The sequence below is a fragment of the Erythrolamprus reginae genome, chromosome 1, assembly GCF_031021105.1.
Source record: "Erythrolamprus reginae isolate rEryReg1 chromosome 1, rEryReg1.hap1, whole genome shotgun sequence".
Taxonomy (NCBI): Eukaryota; Metazoa; Chordata; class Lepidosauria; order Squamata; family Dipsadidae; genus Erythrolamprus; species Erythrolamprus reginae.
The window spans coordinates 121,858,218-121,875,254 of NC_091950.1; the positions used below are offsets into that span (position 1 = coordinate 121,858,218).

General features: G+C 39.0%; 1 protein-coding gene across 1 annotated transcript in view; it reads right to left on the reverse strand.

Annotated features, from left to right (window-relative positions):
- Nucleotides 1-2,544: 2,544 nt before the first annotated feature.
- SWAP70 (switching B cell complex subunit SWAP70) overlaps nt 2,545-17,037 on the reverse strand; it is a 49,530-nt gene continuing 35,037 nt past the window's right edge. Inside the window, exons 5-12 of the mRNA XM_070763331.1 lie at nt 16,110-16,256; nt 15,297-15,405; nt 14,283-14,464; nt 11,332-11,439; nt 10,995-11,161; nt 7,801-7,999; nt 6,223-6,319; nt 2,545-4,719 (exon numbers count right to left, since the gene is read on the reverse strand). Of these exons, the coding sequence (XP_070619432.1) occupies nt 4,610-4,719; nt 6,223-6,319; nt 7,801-7,999; nt 10,995-11,161; nt 11,332-11,439; nt 14,283-14,464; nt 15,297-15,405; nt 16,110-16,256 (1,119 nt within the window). The 3' untranslated portion in view covers nt 2,545-4,609. The remainder of the gene's footprint in view (nt 4,720-6,222; nt 6,320-7,800; nt 8,000-10,994; nt 11,162-11,331; nt 11,440-14,282; nt 14,465-15,296; nt 15,406-16,109; nt 16,257-17,037) is intronic.

A 17,037-nucleotide genomic window follows, 5' to 3' on the forward strand; every position in this document is an offset into this window, starting at 1 on the left:
GTTGTCTGTTTGACAGGAGTGCAGTTATCCAGTCATATAGGGATCCAGAGATGCCATAGGATTTCAGTTTCAGAAGTAGTTTATCATGAACCACTGAGTCGAAGGCTTTACAGAAATCTATATAAATTTTTTTGTCCTGATCAAGTCTTGAGGTCCATGTTTTTGCATATTGAAGTATAATTTTTTCCTAAAACCAAATTGTTTGTTTGAAAGTAGATTGTTAGTTTCTAGGTGCAGAGTAATGGATTGGTTTATGATTGATTCTATGACTTTGCATGTGACACAGCATAGAGAGATTGGTCTGTTGTTTTCTACTGGACTGGGAACTCCCTTTTTGAAGATGGGGATGACCATGGCTAGTGACCATAGATTTGGTAGGGAACTGGTCCTGTAGAATTATTCAAAGATTACGCTTAGTGGTTCAGCTATGGCTGTGGAGAACGTTTTTAGGGAGTATGCACATAGTCCATCAGGTCCAATTGACAGGTTTTAGGCCACACAATGCTTTCTCAACTTTGTCTTCAGTGAAATCTATTTGAGTTAAATCATTGTATATGTTGTATGTCTAGGGAATTTTGGCACGATCTGTTGTTCTTTACGAAGACTGAGCCAAAGGATGTGTTGAAGATGTTAGCTTTGACTGTTTCGTCATAAATGGAAGAACAAAATTGAAAGCAAGTACAAAATCGAATGGAGCTAAAGGCCCTGTGGAATTTGAAGGGTGAGAGTGTCGAGCCCTATCATAAAATTGGCCTAAAATTAAGTGTGAATTGTACTCTATCCCAGGGTCACCTTCAAACACATGGCATTTTTAACTACAGATCAATTTCCTGAAATCATTTAGCTGACTATCTATCAATTATAAAGAATATGCTCTGTTAATGACCATTTTACTGCTCAGAAGTATTAAGATATTTGACCAAAACTAAGATATTTGCCCATAATAATGGCAAAAATATGTCTCCTCACATAGTTTACATGTGTTCTTCAGCTACCTGATATCATTCTCCACAGAACACCTCTGTGAATTAAGGACTGAGATCATGGGACTCCATATGATGAAGATGGTGGTGCTCAAACTTCTGGCACTGGAGCAGTCGTGTGGAAATTGTGCAACCTGGTGGCCGCTACTGGTGAGCAGTCGCCTACTGCACCGGTGTTGTGATTCCGTCTGAGGCTCCTCAGGGAACGGCTGAACCTCTGCCGGCTCCATGCTCAGAGGGGGAGGAGGAGGAACAGGAGGAGGAGGCCCAGGCAGACGGGGAGGAGGAATATCAGGCCAAGGGAGAGGGAGAACAGCCTGAGTCCCCCGGGGTGGATCTCTCCCCAGCAAGCAGCCTGGAGTCCTTGGATGAAAATGCACAAGCCATCATCGATCTCAGGCAGAGAAGAGCAGCACAACGAAGAGGACAATTAGCCAGGTATTTCCAGCCCTAAATAGGCAACAGCTGGGTTTGGGTGTGGTTCTCCCCAGAAAGGCTGAAAAGGCAGACCCACCCTTCCTGTATTGTGGAGTATTATCTTTGGGAGTCCTGGGACCTGGCTGTGATCTTTGGTGTTTCTGACTCTGGCTTGTGGCCCTGAAGGCTGAAACCTTGGGGGGAAAGACGTGGGTCTTATTCTCTACAGTGGTGTGTGTGCCAGCAAGAAGTCTGCTGTATTGTCTGGCCGTCATGACTATGCTGTGAAGCCTCATAGCCTGTCTGTTGGGAAGAACAGTTTTTTCTCTGTGTTTGTTTTTCCAACTATAAAGTGCCTTTGCTTTTACCAGCGTGTCTGGCTGCTTTTTTCAGTTGGTATTGAAGTCTGGGGGCACCCAGACAGAACAACCGGTAGCAACTCATCCCTGGGTTTAAGCAATAAAGGGAATTGTTAAACTCTATAGTGGCTTAATATGTCATACAACTTACTTTTATCAAAGGCTGTAGAGAAAGGCACCATCAAAAATAAATATTTTCTTACTGAATATTAACATATGCCAGTGATGGTGAACCTTTTTTTCCTCGGTTGCTGAAAGTGCATGTTCTATCGTGCATGCATGAGTGCCCACACCCATAATTCAATGCCTGGGGATGGCAAAAATGACCTCCCCTGCCCCCCTGAAGGCCTGAAACACCCCATTTCCCAACTTCTGGTGGCCCCGGTAGGCCCATTTTTCCCTTCCCCAGTCTCCAGAGACTTCTCTGGAGCCTGGGTAGGGCAAAAATGCCCTCCTCCATCCCCCCAGAGACTCTCCAGAAAGCAAAAATGCCCTCCCAGAACCTCTCGGTGAGCCAAAAATCAACACACACATGCACTTTGGAGCTGAGTTACGGCAATGGCTTGTGTGCCAGCAGATATGGCTCTGCGTGCCATCTGTAGCACCCGTGCCATAGGTTCGCCATCACTGGCCTACGCTGCCAGGCATCCCTATCCTACAAGAATATTAAGTATCATAAAGAAAGAGAAAGTGTGGGTGTAACAGGGAAAGCATCTTTACATTTGCATTTAATCCATTCTATCCAACTCAAAGCCAAACATAAGATGAAATAAATGTGCAAAAACTAAAGTTGTTCTTATTTATTTTAACAAATACTAAAGCAAAAACAAAATGGAACATATAAAAAACTGGCAGTTTCTTAATTTGGTCCAACCATAATTAGCACACATTAACTAATGTAAATTAACAGTAATGATTTAGTAGTTTGATATTATAAATATGTCTCAACTGGTTTCTCAGGATATATCAGAATACAACACTTCCTAGTACAGTATTGTTGGTTCCTATCCAACTAGAATGTTTATATATCAACAGCATAAAAAGTCATGATTACTGTACAGTAACTACACATTTAAGAAAGCTTACAATTAAACTATAACATAAACATGTTGAAGTTATTTTATAAACACTTGTTAGCAAGACACAACAAAATAAAAATGAAGATTTGTGCAAAGCCTCAATTTGATGCTTCACTTTGATGATCTTGAGCGATGCCTCCCTTTGACGTAGCTCCATAAAACAGTCCAAATTCCAGGTGCCAATTCTGATAGGCTACTTTGCATATACAGACATTATTTCCATCAATGTGAGGTGGCCCATTTCCATTCTTTGTGGGTACCCCAAACCTAAGCCCATAGTTTTTCCTTTTGATATGTGGTAATATCATTGCTTCCGTGACTAAAATCAAGGCAGTTCCATGAACGTAGGCCAAAAAAAATTGAAACTACACAAACAAGCTAACACTTTTATAATCCATCAATAGTTGCTCATTTCTTATTTTGAAACTTATTTCATATCTTACTTTTCTAGACACATTTTTTTACAATAAAAACATCAAATCTCATTAAAAAAACCACAACAGTTTTAAAACAAATAATCCAAGATTCCTTCCTTCTGGGGAGATGATAGTTTGAGATAGATTTTGCCTACCGATCTAGCTGCTTCTCTTTAAAAGGCCCAAATTTTGAAGTTTCCAACTCAGTCAACGTTATACATGCTGCACATTTTCCAAATTCATCTCAACTTATAGGAGAGTTCCACAATTTTTAATCAAATGAATGGGCACTTATTTGACAGCATTTGCAGGATTCTCCTAATGACTTCCACAATTGATTTGCTGATCTTTTTCAAAGCATTTTATTTTGGAAATAACTGAACCTAATGATATTATAAACTTCATCATTTTTAAGTCTAATATGTTAATGCTCCATTTACCTGCAAAATAATTTAGCAATTATTAGTTGCATTTGGACTATATTCAAAATCAAGGAAATTTAGTGAACAAGGATAAATTATTAATTTGAATTGGTGGTAATCAATTGGTTGACTCTACGGATAAGCCTATGCATATTTTCACAGAAGAAATATGTTCACATGGCCAAGATTAGACTATAAATTTATGGAACAAGATCCTAACCATCTCTCAACAAAATCAAAAATTATATTCAGCTATCTGTTGTCTTCAGGCTAATAGTGTAATGATTTTAAAAAATCAAAAGGAAGCTGTGAGTTATTCAGTTTTTTGTCTTTTTCTCCCTTTCAAAAAACAGGATTATTAAGATCCCCAAATTACTACTTGAGAATATATTTTTATTATATGGGGAAAGTATTTCAGTAACACAGTAATATATTGTGCTGCTAAATATACTGACGTATTGGTTCAAATTGCTATGTTTCTCCATGTATCTTTGGCCTGGATTTACCAAAGATAACAATCTTCCTACTGTTCAGATAAGCTTTTATTGCCCCAGATATAAAAGTAGGTGGGTATGTTCATAGTTTTCTAATCAACCTAGGTTAACAATATAGGTAAAAAAGCTCACTATATTCCCAATGTATTCTAGTTAATTCAACTTGTCCAATTCCAAATTTTAAAAGAACTCATTTCAATCATTTACATTTTCATAAACTGCACACAGTTATTCAAAGAATTTATGTAAACTTTTATTTAGCTATCTCAGAAATTATATTATAATTTATGTTGTGCGGTAGACCTTGTATTTTGTATTCAAATTCTTTAAGCATCTTGACTTAGCATGCAGTATATGCAATAAATTGGTATAACAATATGTTGTTTAATTAGCAGATTTCTGCTCTGTGAGTCCCCCAATTGTATTTCAGCCACATTTGCTAATCCGAAGTGCTCCTTTTCCCTTTCCAACTCTTCTCTCTTTGCTCAAGTTCAGCTGGAGTGAAGGCTGCTGGTCCCCAGTTAGTGATCAAGTAGGAATTCTTGGAACCTGTAAGACATAATATTTTAGATATAGTAATTTAAACCTAATTTATTACATGTGTCAAAATCTAGTTCTAACTTTGCCTTATTGTCATGTGTGAATATAGCTGGGGAAAATGCACCGAATCAAAAGCATTTAAATATATATTTTCAAAATGCCTTTAATCCTTATGTGTAAAAAGATGGTTTGAAATAAATGAATATATTATAAATAAACCAAATAATATTAATAAAATGGTTCAGTCGAACCTGAATTTTTAAATAAATATATATTGACTTGGTACCAAAAATATCATAATGCCGCTACCAATTGTATTATTATGGAACTTTAAGAATTAAAATTAAAGTACCATCAAAAGAAGTCTCCCTAGCTTGACTCCTCTCTTTCCTTCACTTAATGCAATTTCCTTAATAAAGTTTAACTGAGATGACTTCTTTCTAAAGTTCCTGAGACAGAAGTAGGGACAGGAAAATCTTCATACTTGGAGTTCTATGTCATTTAGGGCTCTGCAAGCAAAACTAACAGCTTCAGTTAGACATTAAATATACCGCATTCTGGCTATACCTTATTTTGCATCAGGATAGAATAATGTATATAGATTTACTTCCTTTTTCTCTTTATGGGAGCTGAACTTCTGAAGAATAGAAGATTTAACTGGCATAGCTAGACATAGATGGATTTAACTGGCATAGCTAGTCTAGCTATGCCAGTTAAATCTCTATTCTTCAAAAGTTCAGTTCCCATAAAGAGAAAAAGAAAGTAAACCTATATACATTACTCTATTCTGTATGCAACATAAATGCATTTCTAATAGAGCACTTATAATTGGACAATAATAAATTACATAATATTATTCATTATTTATTAATAATAAATAATAAATAAACAATTCCCTCCACTGTCAAAGTATTATGTAGGGCTGCATTATTACTTACTATTAGTCTTCCCATCATTCCTATCACCCATCTCCTCCCATTTATGACTGCAGGACTGTAACTTGTTACATGTATCCTTACGATTTATATTAATATTGATTTTTTTCCTGATCGCTTATTTGTACACTATGACAATCATTAAGTGTTGTACCTCATGATTCTTGACAAATGATTTTTTTTTAATGTACACTGAGAACATATGCATCAAAGACAAATTCCTTGTGTGTACAATCACACTTGGGCAATAAAGAAGTCTATTCTATTCTAAAGGCAGAATAATTAAAATAACAAAAGTTGTAAATAAGCCAACAGAGCTTCATGTAATGATGAGACTAATGAGAAATTTAACTTGAAAGCATCTAAAAATCTCAGCTGGCAGTGTTTGCACTGACTTCCTTTGTTATATTTGGAATTTGGTTCAATTATGTTTCTCCAGACAATAGCATACACCAAACAGGAAGTGCAGCCTAGGCTGACTCAGTAATATTCAGACTTCTTGGAAATCATAATGGGTTATTTAAAATAAAAATAACAGCATGAATGCTGATTCACAAAATAAAGGGTTGTTTCCTACCTGGTTCAATTAATCGGATTAATCCCTCATGATGAGCTACTCTATCTTTCCAATTTTTAGTCTTGCTTGCTGCTTCTTCCAATTTCTTCTTTACCTCCTGAAATAGAATTAACACCAACATTATACAGGAACTTCTTTTTTTTTTTTTTTTTGCAACAGAGATTCTCAAAACAGCACAAAAGGAACACCTCTCCACAAGATCACAAAAGGCTGGACTTTAACAGGATGTGAGCAGGGATCAGCCAAGGTCAGCACATGAAGGACTACACAATTGCAAACATTTGTAAAGCATGTACTCACAGTGCTCAAAGCCAATCTTAGCTGCTGCTAAGTTACCCATAGAAACATAGAAACATAGAAGACTGAAAAAGACCCCATGGTCCATCTAGTCTGCCCTTATACTATTTCCTGAATTTTATCTTACAATGGATATATGTTTATCCCAGGCATGTTTAAATTCAGTTACTGTGGATTTACCAACCACATCTGATGGAAGTTTGTTCCAAGGATCTACTACTCTTTCAGTGAAATAATATTTTCTCACGTTGCTTTTGATCTTTCCCCCAACTAACTTCAGATTGTGTACGCATAGGTTACTAGGCATAACTAAACTGTATATTCCAATAGGTATTTCTCAGCTATGATAACTTTTCCAATTTTCATCAACTTCCTAAATCTATCCCTGATGTGGCTTTTAGTCACAATTATCTTTGATCCATCTCTGCTCATTTTATTATTGTACCAAACTGGTACAATACAGTGTTTTATCCTAGTAATAATCAATAGATAATTTTCAGTTCTTGTCTATTATTATGTCTGTGTATACAGTATAAGCATAAATGCCCAATAAGAAATGATTCAACTGTGATGTGATCAGATTTTCCACAATCTAGTGCAGTGATGGCAAACCTTTTTTTTCCTTGGGTGCCAAAAGAGCTTGCGCGTGCACTATCGCATATGCATGAATGCCCACACCCATAATTCAATGCCTGGGGATGGCAAAACCAGCTTTTCCCACCACCCCAAAGGCCCTCTGGAGGCCATAAATGGCCTGTTTCTCAACTTCTGGTGGGCCCAGTAGGTTCGTGTTTTGCCCTCCCCAGGCTCCAAAGGCTTCCCTCGAGCCAGGGGAGGATATAAATGCCTTCCCCCCCTCTTGGAGGCTCTCTCCCAGAGCCTCTGTGTGAGCCAAAAATCAGCTGGCCGGCACACACATGCACACTGGAGCTGAGCTAGGGCAATGGCTTGCATGCCAACAGATACGACTCCGAGTACCACCTGTGGCACCCTTACCATAGATTCATCATCACTGGCCTAGTGTCTTAAAGAAGGTATAAATCAAATGAGTTAGATACATATTACCAACAGTTGGACACATTTAGGTGACTGATAACAAGCTGTTGTGCACACAGCCTTATGGAGATGACTTGGGAAAGCTGTATAGCACCCACACTGAGCTTTCTGAAGAATGCAATTTCCTTCACCCTTCAAGGAAGAACGCTTCAGACATATTAACGTATTTTGCAAAGTGTCCCTTCGTATACATTGTATAATCTTAGAAAGGTTACACTAGCTCACCTCATATTGTTCAAAGGCTTGCTTCCTCTCTAATTCCAATTCTTCCAACTGCTGCATGGCAACCTGTAGAGCATTTTCCTTCATTTTTCTCTGGTTTTCCAACTCTTGTTTTTCTGCCTCAGTCACCTGAATGGCCTGTTGCTGCTCTAAGTGCCACTTTTCCAACTCTGCTCTCTTGGTTGTCTCTTCTTCTAGCAGTCTAGAAAAAAAGGTAAGCAACCAAGGAGGCATATTAATTCAGGACTGACGCAACATGTATGCCTTTCCCATCTGAACTGAATACTTAAGAAAACATAACCTAAAACAATTCCACAGAAATCACTCATTTTCGTGCTTCCAGTCCATCAAGAAATAAAAGCATCGCACACATAAGGTAAGTGATTTTCTTTTACATTATCCCATTTAGCATCTGCAGGTAGTCCTTGACTTATGACCAAAGATGGGACCAGAATTTTGGTTGCTAAACAATGTAGTCATAAACCAAGCCGTTATGCAACTGGACCCAACTTTATGAGGTTGGCCATGGTAATTAAACAAATCATGTGGTTAACTGAATCATATGGCGGTTAACTGAATTCAGCTTCCCCAATTGACTTTGCTTGTCAGAAGTCATCTGGAAAGCTCATAAATCATCATTCTGACCATATGATCCTGTGACTGTCATAAAAGCAAGCCAGATGCCAAGCATCTAAATTATGATCACGTGAACATGCAGGAGGTAATATGGTCATAACTTCGAGGATAGATGGTGTTGAGTTCTGGGACTGAAGAGGTTTGAGACAGGTTTCAAGACAGTAGTTCATTATTGCAACTCAGTACAAGATCCAGCAAAGAGCCAGTCTGACAGACAGCCCTTTTATAGGGAGCTGTCAGGTGGCTCAACCATTCAGCATTCTCCATTTTCCCACCTGAATGGAGGACCTGGTTGTAACCAAGACAGTCTAGAGATCTAACAGGTGGTAAGTCCTTTTCCAAAGCTGTTGTAACTTTGAACCATGGTTAAATGAACAGTCATAAGTCAAGAACTATCAATACTTCAGTTAAATGCTTCATACATTTGTTTCAACTTACTTGTTTGGTCTAAAACAACTCCATGTGATATATTTTATTTACATCTCTGTGGTACTGTAATATACTGAGAAGCAGAAAGAGGGAAACAATCCTTCAGAATGATTGAAGGATAGAGAACTCTTTTTAAATGTAAGGATGATATTTAGGGGTGAAGGTTTGTTCTCCAAGCTTGTGGGTTGGTCTGCAAACATTGCCAAATAAAAGCAACCCACAAGTTGAGAAAACAAAACTTCACCTTCATTCTACACCCGAGCTACAGATATTCACCACTATTGCAATGATATTCAGTCTACAGCTGTGATGGCAAACCTATGGCATGTGTGCCCAAAGTGGCACTCAGAGCCATGTGGCAGCACCCATTCCTCTTCCGGGTTTCTGATGCGCATGTGATGATCAGCTGGACTTTACATGTGTAGCAGTGCCAGAAATCAGAAGAGCTGGTCTTCTGTTTTCTGACATGAGCATATGCGCTGGCCAGCTGATCGGTGCATGCCCATGTGTGGCAATAACCCGAAGACTTTCTGGCTGGTGCGCATGAATATTCTGGAAATCGGAAGTTCATTTTCCAGTATGCGCACGCTCCCATGGGCAGCTCCTCTTCCTGGTCGGTGTTGTGAGGGCTCCTTGTCCACCTCAGGTCATGTCTGATTCTGAAGAGGAAGAGCCAGGCCCCTCTGAGTACCCTGGGCCAGGGGGGCTGCCAGAGGAAGCTGAAAGTGAGAATGAGTCAGAAAGTGAACTAGGGAGAGTCTGAGGGGGCTGATATGACATTGGGAGAATGGTCTCAGTCAGACAATGAGGAAGACATGTTAGTGGAAAACAATTGTATAAATCCTGGCTATAGAAGAATGGCCAGAAGGCAAGAGGAGATCCAGAATAAAAGATATTAATTCACAGCCTTAGCTCTTTGAGGGGTGATGTCATTTCCAGGTAATATAAAGAAATAGAATTGCGGGAAATGGGGTGTGGAATCTCAACGTTGTTTGATGGAAGAGACGAGAAATGGGAATGTTTTTGAAAAAAGTTTTAAAATCATGATTTCTGCCTCAAAAAGGCAATGTGTGCTGGATGCTTTGGCTAAGAAAAGTTTTCGGTGAGCTAAGGCATGTTTTGAGTAAATGAGTGGGTGCTATCTAAGGAATTAGTTTAGTTTGGTTTATTTAGGTTTGTATGCCGCCCCTCTCCGAAGACTCGGGGCGGCTAGCAACAATAAAAAACAATGTAACAAATCTAATATTAAAAAGTAATCTAAAAAACCCCAATTTAAGAGACCAATCATACCAACAAACATACCATGTATAAATTCTATAAGCCTAGGGGGAAGGGAGAAAAAATTTTCAATTCCCCCATGCCTGACGACAGAGATGGGTTTAAGGAGCTTGCGAAAGGCAAGGAGGGTGGGGGCAACTCTGATATCTGGGGGGAGCTGGTTCCAGAGGGTCGGGACCACCACAGAGAAGGCTCTTCTCCTGGGGTCCGCCAAATGACATTGTTTAGTCGACGGGACCCAGAGAAGGCCAACTCTGTGGGACCTAACCGGTCGCTGGGATTCGTGCGGCAGAAGGCGGTCCCGGAGATATTCTGGTCCGGTGCCATGAAGGGCTTTATAGGTCATAACCAACACTTTGAATTGTGACTGGAAACTGATCGGAAACCAATGCAGACTGCGGAGTGTTGGTGTAAGTAACATGGGCATACCTTGGGAAGCCCATGATTGCTCTCGCAGCTGCATTCTGCATGATCTGAAGTTTCCGAACACTTTTCAAAGGTAGCCCCAATTGTAGATATGCAGATAAAAACTGAGTTTGGCACGCTTCCCGGGCCCAAAATCAAAGCTGGCTCTAAATGAGATAGAATCTGCTCCTATGCTACTGTTAACCCTGCGTTTGCATTCGTGTATTTGCTAGAGTTTGAATTAAAGTGAGTTTTATTAATAAAAAAGTGATTTTCCTGAGATTGGAATTTATCGGAAGCCCACAAAACAGAACAGTCACAGCCCAGATGAGTGCACACACTCAGTCTCCATCACTGGTCTACAGTTTCTATAGTCTCTGCTATCCTTCCTTTCGGAACATAAATGACTGCCAGCCTTAGCCTCCAATTCTATCACATTACACGCTGACCTGCCCTGAAGCCTCCTGACAGTTTCCTCATCTTGACGGGCTTGTTTCTCATCCTCCAAAGCTTCCTGCAGCTGATTATACATTTCTTCAAGTTCTTTGACTCTCAGCAAGTACTGCTCGAGCTCAGATGATTTCTGAGCAACCTGTTCTTCCATTTTCTGTCTTACCTAGAAAACAAGAAATGAATGAATGCTTCAGAACAAACAGTGCTGCCTATTTCTGTGAGAGAGAAGAAAAAAGTTTGCAGCTTTTCCTTTTTGTCCAAACATGCTCATGCTGTAAATATATCATTAAAGAAACCACGTCAGAGTTAGCCTATTGTTTTGCTGACATGTACCATTTTTTCTCTCTCCAGTTCAAGACTGAATCGATCTTGTAATTCCATGTGAGTCTGCAGACGTTTTGTCTCTTCTTCTGACGCTCGACTGGCTGCCTCTTCTAGTTGCTGGGACAAAGAAAGAAAACAATTAGCATTTGTTTCCAGATTATGTACACATGAAGGTACAGATCGACTATTCAGTATGTACCCATAAACATACTTCTTACTTTTTTTCATAAAAGCAAAAATTTTATGAAAGTTGTGTGATGCATGTGTGTGTGTGTATTCAAAATTAAAAAGAAAAGAATAATGTGCAGCAAGAAGGGGTAAAGTAAGGAAGGAAGGGCCTCCAAGTCTCCACTGAGGCTTATTATTATTATTATTATTATTATTATTATTATTATTATTATTATTAATTAGATTTGTATGCCGCCCCTCTCCGTAGACTCAGGGCGGCTCACAGCAATGAGAAAAACAACATACAATGACAAATCTAATAGTTAGAATCTAAAATAACAATAATACATTTAAAAAGTCTAAAAAACAAGAAACCCCAATATATAAAAAACATGCATACAGTCATATCATACACACAAAAAACTACATAGGCTTCATGTAAAACATTTTGAAAAGATCAATTGCTATCAGCTCTCAAATGGTGCATAAACAATAAAAAGTTGGTGAAAGATTAAACTCTACATAGCTTTCTGTAAAGCTGGAGATAAGATAAGCATTTCCAAAAATAGCACAGTCAATGCTCAAAACTCATGCAAAACCTGTTCCTTCTAGCTCAAATTTACTCTGTCAAAATAAACAAATTACAGTATTTTGTTGCACAAGAAATATGAGAAATTTGGCAACTGAATTTCTCTAGTAAAGTAACCTCCATGTATTTTGAGGCACGCCTAATTAGAAGTTTCTGAATGGTTTGGTTAAATGAAAACAAGGAAGTAGCATAAAGGAGCACTTGTGCAACATAAAATGCTTATAGTAGCACCACTAGTGGTTCCTAATTTTTTCAATCTGCTGTTAGGAAGGCACATTTCAATGACTCAGGTAATTTGGCTTGGCTGAACTGTCATTTCTTTCTATCAACAGTTAAACTTTAGGTTTGAATTAAGACACTGAGTCAACAAGCTTGAATTAATTCTTGTTTTTGTTAGGTTGCTATGCTGCTTAAAAAATATATAGTAAGTCACCATCAGTATCAAATAGCCAAATTCTGCATCTATGACATAATGTTTTTCTAGAACTTCAGAATGAGATGATACTCCTGCCTCATTTCATAAGTTCTGTGTTCTTGGATTCATTTCTTGACTAAAGCTGGAACTATTCCCTGAGAATCTGTCTGAAATAAATAAAGAATAGCTTTTACGTGCCATGTTCTGCTCTTGAATATTTATTCTTTGCTTGAATGCTTATTTCATTGAAAGTGTTCAGATGTAAAAATATATCTCATTCTACAATCACCATTAAAGATATTTTAGATGTGTCAAATTTTAGTTGCGAAATATCATAACCATTCTGCAATGATCAAAGCTGCCAATGAAGATCCAGCATTTTAGTTATTATTTAAATACAGTTATGCTTGCATAGGCATAAAATACTCTAGTGTATGAAAGCATTAGGAGAAAAAAATGCAGACATTCTTATCATTTCCTTGGTCTGCAAAATTATTTCAAGCTGAACCGAGTGCCTGGCGTCACCCAAGAAATCTCTCCTTGACTGTAAAACAACTAAGATAAACAAAGTGCAAATTACTTGGAAAAACACTTCTGTATTATCCCAAATGAGAACTTTTGTGGTTTCAATACACAGCATTTTTCTTCCAACAAGTCTTTCTTTAAATCCAGTAAAACATCTATATTCACTCCAATCTTTGTGGGGACTAACAAATTCTCCTGCCCTCTCAGTTTTCCATAACGTAACATTTTCAGGAACATTTAAGAAAAATGATGCAAGTTTACCAATTCCCTATGGCAATGCTGTAATCTTAAGAAATCTTAAGAAGGAACTTCACCAACCTGTCCTTCTTTCTGGATGCCCTGAAGACTTAATTTTAGACAATAACATCCAGGGCACTTTCCTAGGACAGTACATTATATTATTTCCATATGTTAATACATACATTGCTATAGTCAGGAACCACAGTGGAGTAGTTAAGCTACTGGACAAGAAATGGGTAGACTGGTTCTAGTTTTCCCTTAGCTATAGAAGCCAGCGATGAGGCATTGGGCCAGTCAATCCCTCAGTCCTAATTAATGTCAGATTCTGCAGTGAGCAACCTGAAGCATAGCCTCCTCACGGCATCATACATTGTCAGTTCTGTCATGTGAATTAAGTAAGCCTGCAATGAAATCAGAAGACCCTACTATTTAGCAGGACAAATTTTAAGAACAATGACTTCTACAATCTCCTCAAATCCGTGGCCTCAGAAATACAGCTTACAACTAAAGTATTAATCCTACATTCTAAAACAGTGATGGAGAACCTTTTTTTTCCCCTTGGGGGTCAAAAGAGCGTGGGCTATCATGTATGCACGAGTGCCCACACCCATAATTCAATGCCTGGGTAGGGCGAAAACCGCTTCCTCTGCCCCCTGGAGGCCCTCTGGAGGCCGGAAATGGCCTGTTTCCCAACTTCTGGTGGGACCAGTGGGCTCGTGTTTTGCCCTTCCCAAGCCCAAAGGCTTCCCTTTGCCCTCTCTAGAATCCAAACGCTTCCCTAGACCCAGGAGAAGGTAAAAATGCCCTTCCCCATCTCCCCCAGAGGTTCTCTGGAAGCCAAAAACGCCCTCCCAAAGCCTCTGTGCGAGCCAAAAATCAGCTGCCTGGCACACACATGCACGTTGGAGCAGAGCTAGGGCAACTGCTCTTGTGCCAGTAGATATGGCTTCGTGTGCCATCTGTGGCACCCATGCCAAAGGTTCACCATCACTGTTCTAAACTGTTTCAAAATCTCAGATTTACCTTTCGGACGGTTTCCAGTTCCTTCTGCTTATTTTCATTTGCTATTTGGAGCTCTTTCATTTGCCTTTCCAGTTCTGCTTGCTCTGCCTGAACCTTTTGGCGCAATTCTTTCCGTTTCTGGCGTGCCTCTTTATGAGGTGGAGGGCTTTTTAATTTCAGCAGATTTACCGTTGTCTGAATGGCTAGAAAATGATAATAGCCACAATAATATTTTTAGTTTAAGCCCATAAATACGCTGGAGGTCCAGCAACTACGAATCTGAGCAAATACTCCTAAGAGCCTTTGTTAGGTCTTATTTAGTGGTGATACAGGTGGCAAAATGTTCACATTTTTCCGCACTTTTTGCTGACTCACGCCCAGCCGCCATTTTTAGGGTGACTTGTGGGATGAATTTGAGCCCGCGACACCTGAGAAAGTGGACAAGGCTATGGGAGCGATGAGTTCCTCCACTTGTATGTTAGACACGTATCCCTCCTGGATGCTGGATCCCGTCAGCTAAACAGTGTCGGCTGACAGGTTCGCGAGGGAGAGCCTTCTTTGTGGTTGCCCTGGCTCTTTGGAATCAGCTACCTCCTGAGATCAATACTACTCCCACCTTATTGGCCTTACGGAAAGCTGTAAAGGCCTGGCTTTTCCAACAGGCATAGGGCCATTGACCTTGGGGGAATGACTAGCCAGGTCGGCCCATGTCTTCCCACTGGGACCATTCCCCCATTGTCGTATCAGCCACCTCTAGTGGTTCCTTGGGTTCACTCAGGTCACTTTCCCCCTCACTCTCACTCTCTGCATCAGCTGACAACCCCCCTGGCCCAGGGTATCCAGTGGGGTCTGGCTCATCCTCCTCAGAATCTGACATGACCTGAGGTGGATAAGGAGCACTCACAACAGTATTTAGATTTACAAGTGACTTCACAACAGGCACACGAACACGAGGGTCCATTAAGCAGTGAATAGAAAAACAGAATTTACAAGCTTCCCAGCTGGCTTCTATCAAGCAAAACAATAAAAGTTTACCTTGGATCCACTCCTGTTTCTTCTTCTTATCAGAGGCACTAATGTCAAAACATTTCTCTAAATTATTTATAAGAAAGAGACATTTTTTGCCATCTTTGTCGGGCAAGGCCTAATAAAAGAAAATGAGATTTAGTTTTCTATGAAGCATAACAAATATGACATTGAACTGATTTTCACAATATTGTTTGTTAGTTCAGAGCCTCCGAACATATGAAATATCCCGAAAATAATATCCCTATGCACAAAAGTTAAACATGAATAAATATTATATAGCCCCCCACCCTTAAAACAAGCTAGCAAAGCATCTTTGGGGCAATTCAGATTTTCTCCCAGGTTATGGAGCAAAATGTACCATAGATTTATAGAAAATATTGGAGCAATCAGCATTTTTAGAACACCCATACTATAAAGAGGAAAATTGTGTTGAAAGTATTTTATTCTGAATCATATTTGCAAGACATGTCCACTTATAATGTAGCCTTTGCAGGAAAAGGAATAAATTAAAATTAAAAAAAAAATCTTAAATTTTTTTAGGCATGTCAGAGAGAGAAAAAAACCCAGCTCTATAGTCTATATAGAATACTACTCCTTTTCACTGATTAACAAAAAAATCCATAGATTAAGAAAGAATCCTAAATGGACGGTTTAAAAAATAAAGATCCTTTCTTCTTTTCATAAATACGATTGTTAGCAGTCTTGTAAAAGTAAAAATTCCAGAATTTATCCAACAAGTTGAATCAAATATAAGTAAGTTATGTTATTTTCATATTCATCATTTAGAAAAGTATTACTTTTCAAATTGTTCATTTTTACCTCTACAGTACAGTTGCCATCCAGTGCAATCGCTCCTCTTTTGTCTTTTAAATCTTCACTAACATAGTACAATATAACATTTGGCTTTAAAACAAACCAACGTTCTGTCCAGTTTTTCCTTTTGTGACCTTTCTTCCACATATAACCCTATACAAACAATGAAGTAATTAGTTTATTACATTATTTTAACTTGGAATAGCAAACAAGTAAATAGTAAACAGGAATGAATGGGGGAAAGACGCAAAAGGTATAATGCTTGTAAAATAATGTAAAGCTATAACTAATATGTGGGAAGACAGATATATAGGAATAAGAGATAGTGGGACAATAAAGATAAATATATTTAAAGAAGATCGGGAGGGGGATGTAAATAATAGAATACTACCAATACGAAATTGCTGTAAAAAGGGAATATAAGTTGCATGTTGGTGTTTATCGTGTTTTGTTGTTTTAAAACTAAAAAATAATTTAAAAAAAACAACAATGAAGTAATTACTTGATGTTGTAGCCTGTCCACGTCCCGCTCAGCTCATCAAGGATTCTGAGGATCGAGAGATGGGTGTGGGTTGGTAACCTAGGCCAGTGTAATTGGCACTTGAGTCTGATAGCAAGGAGGTCAGAGAGGGTGTGGGGTCAGAGGCTGAAAGCCAACCAGGGCCTGTTGCAACTCCAGAGGTGCCCATGGAGAAAAGAAAGAGCCTATTCTCGATGCAAGAGTGCGCAGGAGTGTCAGCAGATAGGAATAGCTGAACAGGAAAAAGTCTATGCGTGAATAGCTCTCTAGAACAATTAGCTACACTTTCTGGCTATATAAGGATGAGTCTCGTGACAAGTGATTGAGGAAGTCAACGTTCAATATGAGAGCTGGACGATCGGATCATGCTCGTGGTCTATTTCTGTGATTTACAAATTAAGAAACTGAAAACTG